The 24354-nt window shown below is 44.6% G+C and overlaps 1 protein-coding gene across 3 annotated transcripts in view; it reads left to right on the forward strand.

Moving 5' to 3' along the window:
• LOC124288794 (islet cell autoantigen 1-like) overlaps positions 1–24354 on the forward strand; it is a 171103-nt gene that overhangs the window by 124292 nt on the left and 22457 nt on the right. For all 3 annotated transcript variants that reach the window (XM_046725323.1, XM_046725322.1, XM_046725325.1), the window contains one exon: positions 18668–18807. In XM_046725323.1, coding sequence (XP_046581279.1) covers positions 18668–18807 — 140 coding nt within the window. The remainder of the gene's footprint in view (positions 1–18667; positions 18808–24354) is intronic.

Consider the following 24354-nt stretch of genomic DNA (forward strand, 5'->3'; position numbering starts at 1 on the left):
TGGTTCAGTCGACTCACATGGTCACTTGATCAGCTTCAGCTATCCGGCGTAAGATTATACTCACTCACTCACTCATCTACAACTATCTTGAGCAAGATACCAGATGAACTACTTACTACATTCAACTTGACGGATCGGAACTTGTCAACACTGTTTTTTTACATGCTCATCGAGGATCATGACCTTGCGTCTAGATACGGTCAATTATACCAGCTGTTAATTATATTCTACCAGCTTTCAACACGATGTTAACATTCATGGCATTTGTGATACGCTGATTTCCTCACCACGGAGTGGCATGCTCTCAGCATGACCATTCGACTTGGCTCTCCGGATCACCCTATGGCATGTGAGGCGCTAGAAGATTTTAGTCACATGACTATCCCACCTGGTACCCCCTTTATGCTGATTAAACAGATGAAGTAGCTATGTCACTAGCGCAGACATTTAGATTACGCCGGCACTTGACGCTCTGACGATCCCCGATCCCCCAGACTTAGACAACGTGACCTCTGCGTTACTAGACAGGCTTGCTATCCAGGAATTTTTCCGACGCTTAACTGAGTCCTGTTACTACAAACTACTCGTAACAGCGTTATGGTGAAATCATGGCCTACTTTGTCATCTTCATCACCCTTCCCTCTACATCAGCAAGCCTCTGGACAGATGGGTCAAGTTTCTGCTCATGGTACCAGTACTGATGTCTTGTCAAGTAGCTATCGTCCCTTTGCCGGGATGTTACGGAGTTGTGCCTCGCACGGTTCACCGAACTGTGTTTTCCGGATGTTTGTCACTGTTGCATTGTGGGTACCATTTGCAAATGGCGGACTACCCCTTGTTTACCGGAGAATTATGATATTTAGAGTCACTATGAAGTACACTGACAGCTCTGTCTAGGTCCTGCAAGCGGATAACAATCACAGCCTTTTATTGCCAGTGACGATGAACAGTGCCATTCCCGGTAAGAGTGATTATGTCGGGATTCGTCAGCCAGCCGAGAGAGACAGTTCACCGAGAGTTACTCGGCTTTCAACTTTAGCCCAAGCCCTCAGTTCAGAGGGCATTGCAGTTCTGCTCGCATGGTTCCCAGGCACATATTTTACTGCCTTCGTCTCCCAGACGAACCTTCCCTGACGTCGCCAGGCTTTTTTACCTTCGTCATTACAGCGATTTTACGACTGTTTCGGTAGATCGATGATCTCCATGCATCAAATCTACTAACTTTATCACTCCATCTGACGGAACAATACTTCATTTAGCGAACCAACGTTCCTGAGATCACCGATTTTACGACTTTCATCACTCCGTGCACAGTGTGAACGTTCCTGTAGATTGATTGACAATTTCTATGCGCCGACTCTACTACATTCAGCACTCGGTCAGTGTTGCCGTGGTAGCTTCACTATTTAACGTTCCTAGGAGAGATATCCCTACATCAGTGACAAGAGTTGCTAGGTCTCCTTACCTCAGCACTAGCCTTCAGTTCACCACCATGCTGCTCCGACAGTTAGGGTGGCTATTGGACATTGTGGAATCGAAACTAACATCGATCCAGAGACCCCACTTCATCGATCCATTGTTTGACACCAGTCAAGGGATGATGTTTGCCCTTCAAGCCAGGTGGATGAAGATCTAGTGATGTGTTGCTCCAGTGCTATCTCAGTGGCAGGAGCTACTAGGCTTTCTGACATCAGATCAAGCCCTAACATACAGAATTCAGCTTCAGCCGTTACAGCTTTTTTTTGTGCCCGTATCTTTAGGCAGACAATCCCAAGGAACTGATTCATCTTCCCGAACCCGTCCCGTCGAAGACCCAGGTTCGAATCCCCACATGGGTATAATGTGTGAAGCCCATATCTGGTGTTCATCTGTGATACAGAAGTTGTTGACCACCAGCAAGATTCTACTGCTTTTGGTCATGCAATAAGTCCTGACCAGCGAGAAGTTAGTTTGTTGACCTAAGAAACCTAGCAGAGCCAAACCCAGTACCACTTCCCGACCGGGCATCCTGCTTTTTCACCCTCACCCGAACTTCGCCACTGGTCCCTCTCGGACCCTTAATCTACACTTGGTGCATCTCCAGAGATTACTCATAGCTCAGGCTACTCGTCAAGTTGCCACAGCTATCACTTCAGTTCATCCTATTTCGATCCGCTCTTTCTCAACGATAGACGAAGTTTGAAGGCTGTTGTAACATTGGGGAAATCCATCTCCCAATCTGCCTCTACTCAGGTCGTTTCTGCATTCCTGCAGCATCTCCGTGCTACTAGGAACTCAAGGGTACTACGTTAGCTACCTGACTGGCTGCTAACAACTCGGTTTTGGCTACTAACACGGGTACGAAGATCTCCACTCTTCCAGAATTGCAGAGTTTTCTTCACTTCTACAACTCACCGACCAGTCCAGGAAGTTCAGACTTCTGGCCTGGGAACTGTCCTTTGTCCTTTGTCATGTGATTCTACAAACTACACACCTTTAGAAGACAGGGACTTCGAGTGAAGTGACATTCTTCTTCCTGGTAGCATGGCTACTGCTGCTCGTATATCTGAGCTTCACGCACTTGTTGTCAATTGTGTGCGGTTCGAGCGGAAGAAGCATGGCAAGGTTTTTTTCCTGGGTCTCCACCGGGACTTCATCGTGAAAAACCAACTGCCAGGGCAACCGGACCGGATGTTTACCATTCCCCTGTTGTCCATCTTTGGGCCTGATGATACTGAAGACTTGACACTCTGCCCCCGTTAGGGCTCTATGCCTTTACCTTGCTGCCTCCAAGGATCATCGATGGCTATGAAAGCGCCTCTTCATACCCTTGTCGGCAGCTTCCAGAGCTGAGGTTTCCCAAGCCACATTGGCTTTCTGAATGCATGGCCCGATCCTGTGAGCCTCCACTTTGCAGGGCTGCTGCCGCCAATCCTCATGAGACTCTTGCATTAGCCTCGACAATAGCAACTGCTCCTTGACCGCTCTCATGGAAGGTTGCTTCTGGCATTCAGATATAGTCTTCACTTCACATTAACTGCGAGACCTGTCTGTCACAGATGTCCTGGAACTACACTAGTTCGGACCTCAGCACTTTACATCAGCCCTACAACGCAGTTGAGGGACAGTTCTGCTTTGCGTTACTGCTTCTTTCTACATACAGAACAAAGTTGAACAGGATCTCAATCATTGTTCTCAAGTTATGGGTTTAAGAACTACTTCACTTGGCTTCCATACCAAGGCATCAGAATATGGCGATGCAGAGGTGTTCGACATTCATGCTTACTGTCCTCTACTCTACGGAGCAATTACGTCAGTGAAGTGTGACACTCAGGAATTCCAGTGGATTTCGTTGCGTTCCAACTCCGAAGTTGCCGGGCACATCCTTTGACTAAGCTTATGCAAAGGAGTGAGGGTCAATTTGATGCTGTCCCGGAACTGAACGTTAAAACTTGGAGTTCCCGAGTTGTGCTTCTCTTTCACCCGCCCCTGGTCGGTGTCTGTGGGCAGGGGCTGGCCCGATTATTGTCAACCGACTTTAATTTACGGGGGTACCTTGAAAATCGTGGCGCAGTGACATCCTTTCTCGCTGAGCTGCGTCCTTCTTCGGAGGTTGCGGCCGAACACCACATTGCTCGGGAGCACCCATCTCCCTGGGAGATGTTGCATAGGAGTAGCGTGCATGCGTAACAGGCCTCCCTTGTGCATCGCTGCCTACGGTCGTTTCCAGTCTACACAGTTCCTGCTGTTCGCACTGTCAAGACACAGGGTATTTGCGTTCCGCCGTCCGACCATGGGATAAGTGCATACCGTGAGATAGGATAAGTTTAAAAATTTGAAAATTTTAATATAAATTGTATATTTATATACTTATCCTATCTCATGCGACGGATTCCCGCCCATCCACCCCACTATGCAGATTCTCCAAGATGGATATTATCCAGTGGCTCCAAGAATGAGAATGAGAATGATGATTCGGGGATAGTCACATGGGCAGCTAGTGGTGCATGCCGCATGCTTTGCATGAGAGCTAGGAAGCTGTCTTATGATGAGGGTAGCATGGAGTGCATGGGCGGATGGACAAGAGAGGCCTAAGGAAAAAAGTTTACATCGTTCCACTCAGTGTCGAATCAAGAGAGAGAAGTGCATACCGTGAGATATCTTGAACTTTGAAACATTTGTTGACCAATAATTTAAAAACTATTGGCTGGGTTGTTAATACATTTTGAAACACCTTCGCCTCATCTCAAAGAGAGATTCAGTGCAAATTGTGAGTATGATGCTTTATTTTTGTCAAGAATTACAGCAATTTAAAAATGTTAGTTCAACCAATAACTTGAAAACTGTTGGTTAGATTGTTTTCAAATTTGGGGACCACTTTCTTTTTGTAAAGGAGAGCTACAAAACATATTTTGATTATTATGTTTTGATATTATTTTTTCAAGAATCACAACAATTTAGAAATTTGAATTCAGAAAAGTTTGTTCAACCAATAGCGTGAAAACTATGGGTTATGTGTTATGTTCCACAACAACAGAAAAAAACAAACTTAACGAACGTCAACTGAACACACCACTATTCCATGCATGCACTTCGGACCCACATGACCAAGCCAGTGATTTGTCACTTTCTCCATTTTCACCCAACGGAATGGTTGGGAAAAACCTTTTTCTGTGTCAACCTAAATCACCCCATGCAAATAAATAACCTTTTTCAAAACAATTGGCTTGGATTATATTTATCAACCCTTACTTCATTAGATCTCCTAGTTTCTTTCTTCATAGACAATGTTCAATCTGTAAATAATGTGTTTCCAATCTTGATTCACACCCAATTTGTTCAACATGTATCCCAACACATTGCAATAAATTCCTTTTCAAAGTTATGTATAGGAACAAACTCACAGTCAGCCAACTGTGCTATAATCTTCTTGGACGGAGAGGATGACTGGAATGACGACCTTGGCGTTTATTGCCCTTTTTTGTCTTACCTTCTACCTTTGCGCCACAAAAGAGATAATCTGCCAACTCAGTATCCTCAAAGGGAAAAAACATTTACTTAATTGTCCATAATCTCCAGTCTACTGTCCAAAGAGGCGATGACAAAGGTTGCTTACAACAGAAGAAAATCATCATCAGAATCACTGGCGAGGTTGAAGAACACCAAGACAAAATCATCCATCATGAAAGCATTGACAACAGTCACAACAGTCAATATCTTGGGACAACATGATAGCATACTTGTTTTCACCAAAAGCAGTGATCCCCCCAAGTATTGGTCAAGATGAGGAATCATCAGATGACTCTGAATTAAGAGGCTCCAGCATGGCCCAAAACCTGTTAGTGGATCAACCTCTGTGACTGCTCCTCTGGCCAACTCTATTCAGGAAACAGAGATGAGACAGATTTCACAACAATCTAGAGTAGCTCCACCTTCACATTTGAAAGCTCTTCCTCGCATCAACAGGGTTTTCTTCAGAGGTATCCTCAGCTGTTACAAGAGTCAGTCAGTCTACCAAATGGAATCTATCGGTATTTTTATCAAGTCTATTACATCACCATCCGAACCCATGGATAAGGCATCTCTATCTCACTCTGCGTTGAAAACCGCATTCCTTCTGGCCTTAACAACTGCTTCAAGATGTCAAAGTAGCAGGGGCGGTGGGGTAGCCTAGTGGTTAAAGCATTCGCTCGTCACGCCAAAGAACCGAGTTCCATTCCCCACATGGGTACAATTTGTGAAGCCCATTTCTGGTGTCCCCCGCCGTGATATTGCTGGAATATTGCTAAAAACGGCGTAAAACCATACTCAGTCAGGCAGTCAGTCAAAGTAGCATGCCCTTGATATGTGCTCAGTCACCTTTTCCAAGGATCCATCTGGAGTCACACTCAGAGCTCTTCTAGAATTTCTTGCCAAGACCCAGATGATTACAATGGGACCATTGTTATCCCCCGCAACGCGTTTTGCGGGGGGTATTAAAATGGACTCCGTCCGTGCGTGCGTCCATCCGTGCACATTTGTCTTTTCCGGAGCAGAACTCTAAAACCGTTCAATATTTCTTCACCAAACTTGGCACATACATGGATCCATACATGGATCTGGTGGTGTACTGGTGCCTTTTGGTAGTTTTGGAATTCTGAATAAAATATTTTTGGCGTTTCCATGACAACAAGTTTGACTTAGACTGAAATTGGTGGTAGTGCTCTTTTCCGGAGCAGAACTCTAAAACCGTTCAATATTTCTTCACCAAACTTGGCATATAGATAGATCTGGTGGTGTACTGGTGCCTTTTGGTAGTTTTGGAATTCTGAATAAAATATTTTTGGCGTTTCCATGGCAACAAGTTTGACTTAGACTGAAATTGGTGGTAGTGCTCTTTTCCGGAGCAGAACTCTAAAACCGTTCAATGTTTCTTCACCAAACTTGGCACATAGATTGGTCTGGTGGTGTACTGGTGCCTTTTGGTAGTTTTGGAATTCTGAATCAAATATTTTTGGCATTTCCATGGCAACAAGTTTGACTTAGACTGAAATTGGTGATAGTGCTCCTTTCTGGAGCAGAACTTTAAAAACCTTTCAGTACTCTCCTTCCACTTTTCTATATACACACCAAAATATTTGACATAATCATAACTCGTAGACATAATCATGAAGAGTATTTTGCCATTGCGGGGGATATTGATGACTTTGTCTTCTTGTTTGTCATTCCATCACTTGTTCCCATGTTGGATAGATGTCTATCACATAAGAGTTTCATGTCCAGACAGAGCTCTCAAATGGTATCTCCAAAAGACTGAACCCTTCCATTGAGGGCAAATATATCACTTTGAGCACAGTTTGAGTAATTATGAAACTTACCTACTCCATGGAAGAAGATCAGTCTCCATCATATGGATCCCTCTTTCAGCATTAGATTTGAGCTATCTTGTCGCCTCTTACCTTGTGGAAGACTATCACTAGAACAAATATGTCTGCTTGTCAGTGGGCATCGTCTAACACATTCATGTTGTTTATATAAGAGATGTATCACAATACCTTTAAGGCCTTCATGACTTGGGATCATTGGCTGTCACCATGCAGGCCATAATCTCACCCAGGTCTCCACCTTGGGCAAAAGAAGGAGGTTAAGGCCAGTTGCCCGATGGGAACACATGATGGGAACATTTGACGCTTTCCTTTAATTGGACATCCCCAGATCATACAACTGCCTGGACAAACAGACACACCTTGCCGTGAGTTACCTTATAACTCAATCCTCAATTGTCATGAACACATGGAGGTTTCTTGCTGCATAACTTGAGTCTACCACCTCAAATTGTATACTAAGGTTACAAGAGTGAGCAAGGTTTATCCATTCATAGTGCTGGAGCAATTAATCGTAGGATCTGTTAATCATTCGATCTAAGTCAAAATAAACGATTGTCGATTACAAATAAACTGCAGATCGATAATCGGAAATAATAATTATTTTTCCTTATCCTGACTCATGCTCTTTTGCTTGTCTTCTTCTTCTTGCGAACATAGTGGAACACTTGTATCTCCCTAATTGAAGCTCCCTTCAATGTAAAATCACTAATTAGTACTCACCAGGAGTTGCCTCCCTCTACCTTTGTGCGGGAAAGGAGGCGCCACCCTCTGGCCTCATGCTTCACTCTCTCCTTCTTCACCCAGTGAGCAGGATGTGAGAGCTCCTGTGTCTCCCTACACACTATATCCTTTGATTATTCTTAGTTAGTTACCTCTTATAGTCTTCTATAGAGGTGTAGCTAGTATCCTTCAACAATTATGTATTGATAATTAATCGTATTTCTGCTGTTTATTCACGGGACGCCGTGATTGTTCAGCAAGCTTACGTTGATGAAAATCTGTACTATTTGCAGGTTACGTTTTTCTGCTGCTGATCCGCATTTAATATGCCCTAGCTGTACGACGCCATGTGCGTTTTCTTCACGTTGCAGTTACTGTATTAATCTGTCTAATTCTGCATTTAACAAATATTATCTTTGCGTCTTGAGACGTGCAGCAGATAGGTCACGCAAACAAGGTTTAGCCATGGCCGATACATCGGAACCCCTCGCCAGTCAACTGCTGTCAGACGACCCCCTCCCGTCTGGTGTTCCGCTAGAGTTACCCTCGGAGGAGAGGCGTGGGATGCAGTCCGCCGTCTCCATGAAGCGTCCTGCATCCCCAGACATCCCGTCGTCGCAGCCAAAGACTAAGAGGGCTTCGACATCATCTCAACGCAGACTCAGTACCCCCAGGGCAGCGTCTACCTCCAAGGGGAAATCGATGAAGTCTTCTAGAACCTTCTCAGCCGAGATTGTTCCCGCCGCAGAACTGGGCCTGTATGATGATCAGCCGATCATCATACCCGATCTACGCCACAAGAAACGACCGGTGTCGGCAACAGTGACGTCAGCGCAGATATACATGTAGCCTGATGTACCAACGCTGATGTCTGACGATCTTCCTGAGGGCCCCGTCGTTACCAACGCAGAGAGGGCACCGACTACATCTTCGCAGACCGTCCCAGACGACCTGATGCGGCAGATCATGAAGATGATGGAGGACCGATACAGACTGGAGAGACAACCAGCCCAGACCCTGAGACTTCGCAAAGGCTCCAACGTAGACGACACCCCAGAGGGACCCCCTGTCAATGTAGCGGCCACTACAATGCCACCTCCGCGAAGGAAGTCACAGACCACCTCAGCGAAGGACCCAGATGTACAGCCTTCACGAAGGCCTTCGCGAAGGACTTCTAGATCGTCATCTACCTCGGACCTTGATGATCAACACTCACGAGGATGCTCGAGAAGAAAGATCATCTCATCCCCGGACTCTGACTCGGACCCTCAGCCTTCGCGAAAGCCTTCGCGAAGGTCAAGTCGTCGCTCCCCAGAACCAGATTCAGATGAAGCTTCGCGAAGGGTACCAGCTACAGGCTCCAAGTCATCTGCGTCTAGAAGGTCATCGAGGGATTCCCAAAGAGCTTCGCGAAGCTATCAACGTTCACCACATAGATCGCTGCGAAGGTCACCATTTAGACACAGCTCGTCAGCTCGTTCACCAAGACGATCTCCTCGCCGTTCTCCACGCCGATCACCTCGTCGTCCACCTCGCCGATCGCCTTGCAGGTCCCCACACCGTTCGCCGCACAAGTCTTCACGGAAGTCCCCAGTCAGGTCTCCGTTGACGTCGTCCTGCACAGAGGTAGAAGCATACAGGTCACCATCGGAAGAGCATCAACCTCTTATCAGTGATCCCGTTATAGAAGATGATGGAGGCATCATTTTCTCCGACGCTGAGATACGCTATTGGATGGTTAACAACCTGGACCTATCTTCACCTTCCAAGAACGGTAATCCGGCCCACACTTACGTTATGAGGGAGGACGATGCAGACAACATCACCCTACCTCCGATCGACCCGATTGCTACGGTCCCACAGAATCTGGACACAGCCTTCCATAAAGCCACTAAAGTCCAAGAGCCACACTTACCACAGTTCAACGCAAAGAAGTTCTCAACTCATAATATGGACCCCTTTTTCAAGGCACAAGAGATCGATGATAACTACAAAGTGATCAACGATGTCAAGAATAAGAACTATAAGATTGACGACCGCAAGCTGGTTCAGATTGAAACCATGACAAGGCGAATGTTCTTCGGCCTTAATAGATCTAGAACGATCAATGAGACTCTTATCTCCAGATTTCGAGATTCGACATCTGAGGATGACAGAATGATCTACTCGGCCCTACTTATGCAAAAGAAGGACCAGCAGTTTCTAACGGATCATCTCACATCAGTCTCTGCAGTGCTAACTCTGGCTCGTCGTCAAGGCCTCCTTGCTTCCTGCAGCTGGGGTGAGCAGTTTACAGCTCCACTCTACACAGCCCCCGTGGTTTACGTCATCCATCTTCGACGGAGGAATAGATAAAGTCTCTAAGGAAGTCACCAAGGATTCTAGAGAAGTCCTTATGATAAAGTCGATGGACACGCTAGCCAGCGTCATCAGGCAGACTTCACAGAGATATTCAGGGAAATCTAAATTCACTGGATTACAGAAAGCACGGGATAGGAAGATGGACAGCTCCAGAGGAAAAGATTCTTTTCGTCGCCCATATGGCAACTACAGAGGAGGATCAGGAAGAGGCAGGGCACCCAGAGGTTCTCCTAACCAAGCAGGCCATAGAAGTACTAGATCAAGTAAACATCGAACCAGGCTTCTACTCCCCAGTTTCCTAGTGCCCAAGAAAAACTCCAAGGAGAAATACAGACTCATTTACAACATGAGCACATTCAACAGAGATTATCTACGCAAACCGCCAACGTTTCGCATGATACATCTACCTCAACTACGGCACCTAATTCGTCCCATGGACTACATGGCCAGTATAGATCTGCAAGATGCTTATCTACACATCCCGATACATCCCAAATCCAGGAAATACCTACGGTTTACGCTAGACGGGCTGCATTATCAATGGAAAGTACTCCCATTTGGAATATCATCGGCCCCCTGGTTATTCACAAGAGTAACGAAACCTATCGTCACCTACCTACATCGTCTAGGGCTACGCAGTGCGTTCTACCTCGACGACGGGATACAAGTAGATCAAGATCCACAGCATCTCAAACTACAGTTAAACTTCATCATCAAGCTACTAACACAGCTAGGATGGTTAGTAAATCTACTCAAGTCAGACCTAGTACAAACGCAAGATCTGCAATTTCTAGGCATTCGATTTATCACGACACTGAACCGTATCGTCGTACCAGAAGACCGATGGCTCAAGATCCAACAGACCATCCCACAAGCCTTACTCTCTCCGCTACCACTACGACAATGGCAGAGTCTGTTGGGTCTCCTCATGTCAGCCCAAGACATGACAGTCAGAGGCAGACGACAGTTACGTCCGTTACAGGTCTTCATCAATGCTCATCTCGACGACCTACAGCCATTCAGTCTACCGAAACACATCAGACCTCATCTACTAGGGTGGACCAGGAGGTCTAATGTCTGCGAAGGCATTTATTTAACAGAGCCGGAATTCAAAACCCATCTCTATATAGACGCGTCGCTCCAAGGTTGGGGAGCTCATCTCGCCAACCGGACGGCATCAGGGTTATGGAATCAGCAAGAAAGCAAGCTCCACATAAACATGCTAGAGATGAAAGCTGTAATCAACGCCATACTACATTGGAGCACCATTCTACAGAAGGCGCATCTGATGATTCACACCGACAACTCAACTGGCGTCTTTTGTAAACAAACAAGGCTCAACGAGATCACTGAACCTATTGACTTTATGCTTTCAACTGTTCGATCTAATCGACGATCTCAACTTACAGGTCAGAGCATGTCACATTCCCGGAGCCAAGAATGTACTAGCAGACGCACTCTCTCGGCCACACCTACCGTCACCGACAGAATGGATGCTCCATACAGAAATCTTTGCACAGATTATCAAGAAAATAGGAGCTCCGCTAGTAGATCTATTCGCCACTCGCTTCAACAATCAGCTAACAACATTCGTATCACCAGTCCCGGATCCACAAGCGTGGGCAACGGACGCTCTAAGCATATCCTGGGAAGGCCTCAACGCGTACGCGTTTCCGCCGCCAGCGTTAATCCCACAAGTGTTACAGAAAATCAGACAAACACAAAGCCTCCAACTGATTTTGGTCGCGCCCTACTGGCCAGCGAGAACGTGGTTTCCCATTTTAATTCAAAAAATCGGACAACCAACACTAAAGCTACCAAAGCGCTCGAATCTACTAAAACATCCTCACACCAAACAAGCGCACGGAAACCCAGAAGCATTCCAACTTCACGTATGGACTGTATTAAAGTGTGTCTAAACAAGAGAGGTTATTCAGCCAGAGCGGCGAAAGCACTCACGCTTGCTTTACGCTATTCTACACGTAACTTGTACGACGACAAGTGGCACAGTTTCGAAACTTACGCAGCAAAAAAAGGGATTTACAGCGAGAAATGCTACACATCCACAAGTGGCTGACTATCTGTGTTACCTACGCCAAAATAAACATTTAAAAGGCTCGACATTGTCAACATATCTTGCCGCGCTTAGTTCTGTGATAACTATGAGAACGGGTGTCAAGTTAACCAAAACGCCAGAGTTACTGGCCTTACTACGTGCATTCCGATTGGAGGATCAGAAACAGAAGTTCCGCGCTCCAGCATGGGATCTAAATATAGTGCTCCAACACCTCACAAGTGAGGCTTATGAACCACTGGAATCAACAACTTTTGAATTTCTCTCACAGAAAACATTGTTCCTGCTATCCCTAGCAACGGCAGCCAGGATGTCAGAAATTCACGCACTAGATTATGAGAGAATACGTTTTGACGACAATCAAAACATAGTGCACATGGGACTACGATGGGATTTCATCGCCAAGAATCAATTGCCAGGTCAACCAGACAGATTATTCCATGTTCCTGCACTCTCGACAATTCTCGGACCTCAAGATACGCTTGACCTATCTCTATGCCCAGTCAGAGCTCTCAAAATCTATCTACGACGATCCAAAACGAGGCGACGACATCTCAAACGATTATTCATCCCTCTATTGACAGCGACTCAGACCGAAGTCTCGCATTCACCATATCAATATGGATAAGAACTGTCATACTTCGCGCCTACAAGGCTGCAGGACTCGACCCTCCAAGAGCATCTAATCCACATGAGATCAGAGCACTGGCTTCCACACTCGCTCTACACGGTAACTGCTCATTAAAGGAGGGCTGCTTTTGGAAATCCGACATGGTGTTTGCTAATCATTATCTGAGAGATATCACCACCGAGGACGTCTCAGGTATTCACCATTTCGGTCCCATGGTCCTCGCACAGCAGTTGACAGTCCCTCGTAGACTATGAGACATAGTCTCACGAGATTATTATGTATATATCATACCAGTATCATCTAGCTAATAACTCTACGGAGTTTTAGGGCTATTTATATACATATCTTAAGTCTACTTAGTCTTAAGCCCAGTACTGATGTTACATGTACAGTTGGGTAGCTTCTCCATTTTGGAGTCGCTTTTATACCATTATTGCTATTATCATAGTATATTATTATTGTAGTACCCCATTTATGGCAGCTGGTAAACTTATGGTTTATAGTAGCAGGAATTATCCTAATTCAGTGCCATTATGAAGTTCCCGTAGGGGGTTATTACATATATATATAAATCACTAATTATTTAAATCCAAAGTATTCTGGTTTTTCCCACCTCCATTTCCGTAGGATTCTACAAGCAAAAGAGCATGAGTCAGGATAAGGAAAAATATGTAATTTTCTGAATAAAATTGATATTTTATACTTATCCTGACTCATGAGGTAAGCCCTCCCATCCTCCCCACATAACACTTTGGATTTCCCTGTAAATTCAAGTGTTGGCTGACTGACTGAGTTTGGTTTTATGCCGCTTTTAGCAATATTCCACCGCCCCTTCAAGTGTTGGGCTCGCTATATCAGGAGAGAGTGAAGCATGAGGCCAGAGGGTGGCGCCTCCTTTCCCGCGCAAAGGAAGAGGGAGGCAACTCGTGGTGAGTACTAATTAGTGATTTTACATTGAAGGGAGCTTCAATTAGGGAGATACAAGTGTTCCACTATGTTCGCAAGAAGAAGACAAGCAAAAGAGCATGAGTCAGGATAAGTATAAAATATCAATTTTATTCAGAAAATTACATATTTAGATGCTAATACATTAAAACGTTTTATTCCCCTTGTCATGTCTTTTTTTACCGAACAATCTGATCGTCATTGCTTGTTTACATCTAAAACGGAAGCTGTGTACTACACACGTGCGCATGCCTACCCTGTCAGCCAATGGCAATGCTAGATATATTTAGATTGGGGTGTCCTATTTCGTCATTGAAATACTACGGGTTGTAAAGTGGTTTATAAAAATTAATTAATATTCATGAGCAAACTGTGCCAAACTCATTTGTCCATTCATGCAACAAAACGTCACAATACGACCCAGTTATTACAGGTTAGCTATTTTCTAATTGGCTGATTGAGGGAATTCCTTGAGTTTCATTTGCATACAAACAGGTGACTTTCGTAAGGCGGGTAAAATTAGAGCTATTTTGGGTTTCATGAATTCTCTTGAACTTTCGATACAGTGCTTAATTATAATACTTCACGGAATATATTTTGTGTTTCACCATTAAGGAAACGTCTTTGTTCACCCTTCAACATCAACACAAGACAGAATTTTTTTATTTTAAAAATGGCATGCCATGAAAATAAATCTATCAGCGTGGTCACATGACTACTAGCGTGATCTTGTAAGGTGGGATGTCAACTAAGCAGACGAAACATTAATGGTATCTTGTGAGTGAAGATTTAGGACTTTTGTGCATTTGATTATGAGGTAGAGATTGCGTTAAGGATCCCTGAGTTAAAATGAATCTTTTGTGGGTTTTTTATACTGTTGCCAATGCAAAACTTGATTCGTAGCATATTTATGTCAGACTGATAGCGAGGATCACCTTGTTGTCATTCGGGATGCTTCTCATGGATTTTCTCACATTTTCGGGCTATAAACGGGAATCGTAATGGCCGATCGAAAACATATTACGATTGGAAACGAAAGACGATAGGATACTTGATGATCCAAAGACGCTGCAAAAGTAAGTAAATTGCTAGCGTTAACAATTGACACGTGCTGACAACGCGGAAGTTAGTTCGCTAATGTCAGTATTTGACTATGAAATGACCGTCTAAACGATTATAATCGATCAATTATCGATCTGACACTAGCGATTATCGATCCGACAAAATGTAACGATAACCAGCTCTATCCATTCAGGAATATAATTCTGTTTCACATCTGGTGAATATGAACAGACTGGAAGTGACATCATCAGATACTGTTAACCGAAAATGATGTAGCAGATCCACCAATTTTATGATATTCAGCAGCCCTGAAGGATTCTCAAGTGCACCATGTCACAACAATCAAATGCAGATCCATTTGTCTTAACTGTTAACATTTAGTGACTGTTGTTTAAGGTTGTCTTCCTTACTTGTGTTGGGGGTACCCTGAACCCCGAGTTGTCGCAGAGTACCTTATTCTTAAAGTACCCTAGGAAAAAATATGGGAGATTACTCACACAAATAGCATTTGGTTTACAGCAAGGAAGAAAGAAAACACAATGCTTCCTCTTAAATTTGTCCATTCAAGTCAACTTGTAGATTCAGAAACAAGTGTTAGTGGTAGTATTATCGTTGTTGATAATGTTCAACTCAGGACCAAACTCATATTCAGGGCACTAACTTCCCAATCCATGGTCAGTTCCAAATCATTCTGGATCAAATCTCTCACTTTCTTGGATACATTATGGTGATAAGACATACAGGAACCCTTGACCATTCCAGACTGGATGAACATTACAAGCTTTGGAACTTTGTCGTCAGCCGTGGCTGGAAAGTTTCTTTTCAGTGAAGTGATTCTGAAGTGATTCATCTGATCCTCACATGAAGTAGAAAAAGAAATACAATTACAGGTGTTGGTCGAACTTTTAAAACTTCAGGAGATGCAGGTCCAGGGCCCCGTTTCACAAAGCTATTGTGTCTTGACATAAACTTACAACAGATGTAACGCTGCGATAGCTTTGTGAAAGGGGGCCCAGTATTCCATGTGTCGCTGTCATCCAGCTCATTATGTTTCAAACCATCTAGACCATCTAATCCTTTTTGTGGCCCCAAAGGATGCAGAAGATATGACCACAAGGCTTCTTCTTGTTGCGTGCCTAGGAACTTCTGCCACAGTCATCCTTTTCTTCCACTGTACTCTAGTAGGTCGAAGAATTGGAATATTTAGTGCAAAGTGGATCAATTTGGATCACCCATCAACATTCTTTCAGAAGGATAGAGGCAACTGCTTGTGTGAGCACCACCCCTGACACTCAATCCTCCTCCTCCTCAGTACCCGGAGTCAAAGATGGCAGCACTACAGATAACCTTATGTATGTTATTAGAGTAGTTCGCAACGGAGTCGTTAGATCCATCACCTTAAGCTTCTGATCACCAATCTTTTTTGTCCCAAAGGGATAATTTAACAACATGAAAATGATTTTAAATGCTTGGTATCTATAGCTGCCTCCACACTATCGGATGGTCTCCAATTGACTCCTTTGTTCAATCTAGGGGATTATATGATCAGCCTAAATTTCCAAGATGCGTAAATCGACATGTGCTGATCTTCAGATATTTCTTTGATTCATTGTTATTCCATGAGAGCGGGAGCATGTTTGAAGCATGCATAGACGATTCTTGTATTCAAGCTCATGCAGTGTTCCTCAGATGCTCCAGAATCAACTTGGCCTCACCGCCTGGTTTCTCGATCAACTGGGGTGGATCAGTCCCTTCAGTGGTGGTTGGTTGAATTGAATGTCTGAGACAGAGACAGGAATGTGATCGCTTGACGGTCAATCTCTTTACATCATTGACTTGAAATTCAAGGCGGTGTTTCCAGCTATCTGCCACTGGTCCAACATTAAGGGGCGGTGGGGTAGCCTAGTGGTTAAAGCGTTGGCTCGTCACGCCGAAGGCCCGGGTTCGATTCCCCACATGGGCACAATGTGTTAAGCCCATTTCTGGTGTCCCCCGCCGTGATATTGCTGGAATATTGCTAAAAGCGGCGTAAAACTAAACTCAGTCAGTCAGTCAGTGGTCCAACATTAAGGTCCAGCCTCATGATTCAGTCAGACCACACCATCAGTGGCTCATATCTCGGAGACACATGCCGTAGATGTCAGCCTGGCTACCATGGCCCACTTCTCAGAGATACATGCCGTAGATGTCAGCCTGGCTACCATGGCCCACTTCTCAGAGATACATGCCGTAGATGTCAGCCTGGCTACCATGGCCCACTTCTCCGAGATACATGCCGTAGATGTCAGCCTGGTTGCCATGGCCCACTTCTCCGAGATACATGCCGTAGATGTCAGCCTGGCTACCATGGCCCACTTCTCCGAGATACATGCCGTAGATGTCAGCCTGGCTACCATGGCCCACTTCTCCGAGATACATGCCGTAGATGTCAGCCTGGCTACCATGGCCCACTTCTCCGAGATACATGCCGTAGATGTCAGCCTGGCTACCATGGCCCACTTCTCAGAGATACATGCCGTAGATGTCAGCCTGGTTGCCATGGCCCACTTCTCCGAGATACATGCCGTAGATGTCAGCCTGGCTACCATGGCCCACTTCTCAGAGATACATGCTGTAGATGTCAGCCTGGTTGCCATGGCCCACTTCTCAGAGATACATGCCGTAGATGTCAGCCTGGCTACCATGGCCCACTTCTCAGAGATACATGCCGTAGATGTCAGCCTGGTTGCCATGGCCCACTTCTCCGAGATACATGCCGTAGATGTCAGCCTGGTTGCCATGGCCCACTTCTCAGAGATACATGCCGTAGATGTCAGCCTGGCTACCATGGCCCACTTCTCAGAGATACATGCCGTAGATGTCAGCCTGGTTGCCATGGCCCACTTCTCAGAGATACATGCCGTAGATGTCAGCCTGGTTGCCATGGCCCACTTCTCAGAGATACATGCCGTAGATGTCATGGTGACTTCACTATTCTGACGTTGTTCTAAATTTTTAGACCTGGTGATATTAAAGATATCTCTCTGTCCGGTCAGATGATCTACATTGCTGCTTCGCTAGACCATCCTATACTTCTCAAGCGTCTCTTCATTCTCCACTTTACAGACTCTTACATTCGCTGGGTGTCTGCTGGGGATGTTTTCGAAGAACTCACCAGCTGGGATTAAGGACCAAATGGTTCTTGGATTTCAGGGGGCAGTTGAAATTGCTGTGAAGCACAGGACATCTATGAAGATTGATTTGGTATGAAATCACCTTACTCAAGACCGCCCACTCCCTTGAAGTTTGTGTTGGATACCGTCAAGTGGTTTCATGGAGCAACCCATTACAAGATGAGCCTGCAATCTGAATGGTTATCGTCTTCCTACAAACTCTGGGAATCTGTGGCCCATGTTCAAACTGTGGAATAAGTGCATAATGTCAGATACTATGAGTTCAAAAATTGTATTCTATTGCTTTTAAACTGTATACTTATATACTTATGTTTTCTCACATGATGGATTTACGCCCAACCAAACATATTATGGATATTACTGGGACGGTTCTAGCTCCCAAGTCAAGTGAATGAAGATGGTTGGGGGAAATATGATATAATAGTCAGCATATCAAACAAGATATCAATTCAAATCAGGTGTCACAGAATGTTTGAACATTTATAAGGAGTAATAAAATCAACCATTGTATCCATTTGTTTTCTGTGCCACCAAACTCAGTTTTAAAATGACTCAACTCAATCAAGGTGAGATCAGTACCATGGTTTCCTACCCATTAGAGGGGGCGGTGGAGTAGCCTAGTGGTTTAAGTGTTAGCTTGTCACGCCGAAGGCCCGGGTTCAATTCCCCACATGGGTATAATGTGTGAAGCCCATTTCTGGTGTCGCCCACCGTGATATTGATGGAATATTGCTAAAAGCGGTGTAAAATCATATTGTGGAAGACTTGACAGATTTTTCATTGACAGATCATAGACAGATGACTTAGAACGTCATTGTGCTGTTGAAACTTGAAGCTGTCTTGTGTTTTGCTTCAGGTGGAACTACTCAGATGCCAGCAGCAGCACCAGTTCCCAGATTACAGCAAGGTATGGGTGCTGGCATGTCGTCCTCGACCACTGGACCAGGCTCACAACAAATGCCAAAATCAAAATCCCAGCAGCCACCAAGCAAGAAGGTGGGTTGTCATCATATTTAACATATTCATAGATGACAGATTACAGTATTAAGTTTCCAAATATTAATAACTTGTGAACAAACCATCTTTTTCAGTGACAATAACCATTATACAGGCATAGTCCATGCACATGCATGTTTGTTATCAATCAGCAGGCATCAGCTCTTTATGAATTTTACTTGTGCATAACATTTGCTGGTTTGACAGTAAACGAGAGGAATGATTTCTTCCCAACTTTTGGAAGGTAGAAATGAATAACACTGCACATGCTGACTTGAAGTTTTACGTATAATTCTTATGAATATTCCACCACTATTACATCATATCCATAAATACCGAATTTGGGTGCTATCACCCTAAATCGAAATTTTATCAACTGTTTTCCATCACTAGTTGTATCTGCACAGCTCCTCTCCTCTTCCATGCAGGAAAACCTCACTTATTTCATCTGGGTGCCATAGTTAACATCTCCCATGTAGCTGCTTCCTTCTAGCACATGCTTTGGTAGTCACACTAATTATCCCCCGTCGCGCATTTAGCCAAGCTTTATCTAGGGAAGGCGCAGGGCCCAGTCAATTTTGGTTACCTTCACATAATTTTCAAGGTCATGGCGACACTGAAAATTTCAGCATGTAAACCTGCATGTTAAGCTACCTCAAGAACCGTTCACTGGATTTTCTTCATATTTAACACCAAGCTTTATCTAGGGAAGGCGCAGGGCCTATTCAATTTTGGTGACCTTCACTTAATTTTCAAAGTCACAGAGACACTTTGAAGATTTCAGCATATTAACCTACATGTTATGCTTGTCAGCGCGATACCTCTAGAGCCATTCACTGGAGTTTCTTCTTATTTGACACCAAGCTTTATCCAGGGAAGGCGCAGGGCCCAGTCAATTTTGGTGACCTTCACTTAATTTTCAAGGTCACAGAGACACTTTGAAGATTTCAGCATGTTAAGTCGCATGTTAAGGTAGTCATCAAGATATTGCAAAAAATATTCAGTGGATTTTCTTCATATTTGTCACCAAGATTCATCTAGGGAAGGCCCAGGGCCCAGTCAATTTTGGTGACCTTCACATAATTTTTAGGGTCACGACGACACTTTGAAGATTTCAGCATGCTAACCTGACATGTCAGCAGGATATTTTAAAGGTCACATGCAACCAAAAAATTAACATAATTAAAACACAATTATCACTTCTTCATGACATATAATATGCATTGCTGATTATGAAAAAACAAATAAACAAAATTATAAGCGTATGATCGCAAATCAAAAGTGCAATATTTTGTACTTGGGTTTACCTCCCTCGAAACGAAGCAGCCGGGATACCGAACCCAGTCAGAGCGGGTGGGTGTGCACTCAAGTGTAACGGCTGGTTCATTAGCAGATGCCGCCTTCACGGCTCATTGTGTGTGTATATATAGAGATGATGGGTTTTGAAAATACATGCTCATTTTTTGTGTATAACATTTTGCAATCAACAGACATCATAACATGTCATGTGTACAAGTATCACACCTGCCTGTCTGTGTAATTACATAATGTGACAGAGACCGAACTCGGGCCATAAATCAATGCGTTTTGTTTATGGTGTATAGCCTGATTGGTGTTAAGTTCAAATTGCATGTGGTCAGTGATCGCAGTTGTGTATTGAATATTGTCATTAGCAGACAGGCAGGCAGACACACAACAAGACATTGAGTTTTGTCTGTGACAGCGACATATCTATATCACAGTTAGAAATTGTGTCAACGCTAAATAATGACATCGCTTTTAAGTATCGAACTGAGAAAGTGACTCGGTAAGAAGAACGTGTGGTGAAAAAAAAAATGAAATTATATAAACAGTTTATTTACTGTCATAACATATAAAAAGCTAGCGCCTGTGAGATGTCAACAAAACATTATGAAAATAGCTCACACCAAAGCCTTCACCGAGTATTCACCAGACAGCCCGCTTCCAAGTTGCGCGAACCTATTTCACTGCGCACGTGCTATGAGCGCAGCCCAGCTGTTGAAACCCGTATTCCCCAGAAAAGTCTGGGGAAAATTAGTGAAACGTTTGAACTCCGATTTCGCGCAGTTTTTTTCATCGCGTTATTTTTCAACTTTATAAGTTGAATTTGCATTTTTGACGCTTTGTTTCGGTAAGTCCATACCGAAAGGCATCAGAATCTGCAAAGTTGTGTTTTACGTTGCATGTGACCTTTAAGAATGGTTCACTGGATTTTCTTCATTGACTTTCAAGACCTCCCTTGAATGTTTTTCAATGAGCAATTTCTTTGTACTATTTGTACTAGTTTTGCATATTTCATACACTATGACATTCATGTCAAGGTCAAAGTCAGTGTATCGAAAATATGTGTGTGGTAGAACAACTAAACAGCAAGATGTCAAGAGAGGTTGACTGGTCATGTTTTTATTGACATTTAACTTCATCTTAAACTTTCATTACTTTATAAGTTTGATTTGATAATTTGCGGCGGTGGATTATGCTTGTTTTAGTTTTTTTTCAGGTAAATAGGCCAAACACAGCACCTTAAATTGACAATTTTGCTTCAATATGTCAAAATCGAGATTTTGATTTTTTTCGTATGTTTAACACATGTACTTCAAGATACACCACATTGTTTTCAATAAAAAGTCTTTTTAATTGATATAAACCCCTACAAACATAATCGTATGTGTGATAATATTTAGATATGTGTGTAATTAAACCCTGAAAACACCGAACTTTCTCCCCTAACAACGCCCCTCCAGCAGGAAGTAAATGGTTGGAAGTCATCTCGTCAGGTTCTATGCAGTCTTAGAGATTCTATAATAATGATTACTGTGAATTACAGTGAGTGTACCAGAGGCAAAACCTACCTTACCTGGGCCAGTTCTGGCAGTCATGTCATTATCTCTCATTAACATATTTTTCCTTATCCTGACTCATGCTCTTTTGCTTGTCTTCTTCTTCTTGCGAACATAGTGGAACACTTGTATCTCCCTAATTGAAGCTCCCTTCAATGTTAAATCACTAATTAGTACTCACCAAGAGTTGCTTCCCTTTCCGAATGCGCGGGAAAGGAGGCGCCACCTCTTCCCACATGCTTCACTCTCTCCTTCTTCGCCCAGTGAGCAGGATGTGAGAACGCCTGTGTCTCCCTACACACTATATCCTTTGATTATTCTTATTTAGTTACCTCTTTTAGTCATCTATAGAGGTTTAGCTAGTATCCTTCAACATTATGTATTGATTATTATTCGTATTTCTGCTGTTTATTCACGGGACACCGTGATTGTTCAGTAGTTTACGTTGATGAAAATCTGTACTATTTGCAGGTTACGTTTTTCTGCTGCTGATCCACATTTAATATGCCCTAGCTGTACTGCACCATGTTCATTTTCTTCACGTTGCAGTTACTGTTATAAATTGTCTAATTTTGCTTTTGACAAATATTTACTTTGCGTTTTGGGACGCGCAGCAGATAGGTCACGTAAGCAGAGTCTAGCGATGGCTGATACATCTGAACCCCTTGCCAGTCAACTGCTGTCGGACGACCCCCTCCCGTCTGGTGTTCCGCTAGAGTTACCATCGGAGGAGAGGTGTGGGACGCAGTCCTGCATCCCCAGCGTCCTGCGTCCCCAGACATCCCGTCGTCGCAGCCGAAGACTAAGAGGGCTTCTACTTCAACTCAACGCAGACTCCGCACCCTCCAAGGGGAAATCGATGAAATCTACAAGGACTTTCTCAGCTGAGATTGTTCCCGCCGCAGAACTGGGCCTGTATGATGATCAGCCGATCGGCAACAGTGACGTCAGCGCAGATCTACATGCAGCCTGATGTACCAACGCTGATGTCTGACGATCTTCCTGAGGGTCCCGTCGCTACCAACGCAGATAGGGCAGCAACTACATCTTCGCAGACCGTCCCAGACGACCTTGTTCTTCAGATTATGAAGATGATGGAAGACCGCTACGGACTGGAGAGACAACCAGCCCAGAGCCTGAGCCTTCGCGAAGGCTCCAACGTAGACGTCACCCCAGAGGGACCCCCCGTCAACGTAGCGGCTGCTACGAAGTCATCGCTGAGGAACCCACCTGCGCGAAGGACGTCACAGCCCACCTCTGCGAAGGACCCAGATGTTCAGCGTTCACGAAGGCCTTCGCGAAGGACACCTAGATCGTCACCTACCTCGGACTCCGATGATCAACACTCAAGAAGAGGTTCGCGAAGGAAGATCCTCTCATCCCCGGACTCGGACCCCCAGCCTTCGCGAAGGTCAAGTCGTCACTCCCCAGGACCGGACTGATGAAGCTTCGCGAAGGGCACCAGTTACAGGCTCCAAGTCATCTTCGTCTAGAAGGTCATCGAGGGATTCCCCAAGAGCTTCGTGAAGCTATCAGCGTTCACCATATAGATCTCCGCGAAGGTCACCATACAGACGCAGCTCGTCAGGCCGTTCTCCACGTCGATCTCCTCGTCGTTCACCTCGTCGATCTCCTCACAGGTCACCACATCGTTCGCCTCACAAGTCTTCACGGAAGTCCCCAGACAGGTCTCCGTTAACGTCACCCTGCAGAGCTGTACAAATATACAGGACTCCACCTCAGTCACCATCGGAAGAGCATCAACCTCTTATCAGCAATCCCGTTACAGAAGATGATGGAGGCATCATATTCTCCGACGCAGAAATACGCTACTGGATGGTTAACAACCTGGACCTATCTTCACCTTCCAAGAACGGTAACCCGGCCCACACCTATCTCATGAGGGAGGACGACGCAGACACGATCACCCTACCTCCGATGGACCCGATAGCAGCGGTCCCACAGAATCTGGACACAGCCTTCCATAAAGCCAGTAAAGCCCAGGCGCCGCACTTACCACAGTTCAACGCCAAAAAGTTCTCAGCCCATAATATGGAAACCCAGAAGCATTCCAACTTCACGTATGGACTGTATTAAAGTGTGTCTAAACAAGAGAGGTTATTCAGCCAGAGCGGCGAAAGCAGTCACGCTTGCTTTACGCAATTCTACGCGCAACTTGTATGACGACAAGTGGCACAGTTTTGAGACATACGCTGTTAAAAAGGGATTTACAGCGAGAAATGCTACACATCCACAAGTGGCTGACTACCTTTGTTACCTACGACAAACTAAACGTCTAAAAGGCTCGACATTGTCAACATATCTCGCAGCTCTAAGTTCAGTGATAACTATGAGCTGCGGGTGTCAAGTTAACTAAGACGCCAGAGTTACTGGCCTTGCTACGTTCATTCCGATTGGAGGATCAGAAACAGAGATTTCGGGCTCCAGCATGGGATCTAAATGTAGTGCTCCAACACCTCACAAGTGAGGCCTATGAACCACTGGAATCAACATCGTTTGAATTTCTGACACAGAAAACATTGTTCCTGTTATCCCTAGCAATTGCAGCCAGGATGTCAGAAATTCACACTCTAGATTGTGACAGAACACGTTTCGATGACAAAACATCGTGCATGTGGGACTGCGATGGGACTTTATCGCCAAGAATCAATTGCCAGGTCAACCA

This window comes from Haliotis rubra, unplaced genomic scaffold (assembly GCF_003918875.1).
Source record: "Haliotis rubra isolate DU_JTF1 unplaced genomic scaffold, ASM391887v1 Scf425, whole genome shotgun sequence".
Lineage (NCBI taxonomy): Eukaryota > Metazoa > Mollusca > Gastropoda > Lepetellida > Haliotidae > Haliotis > Haliotis rubra.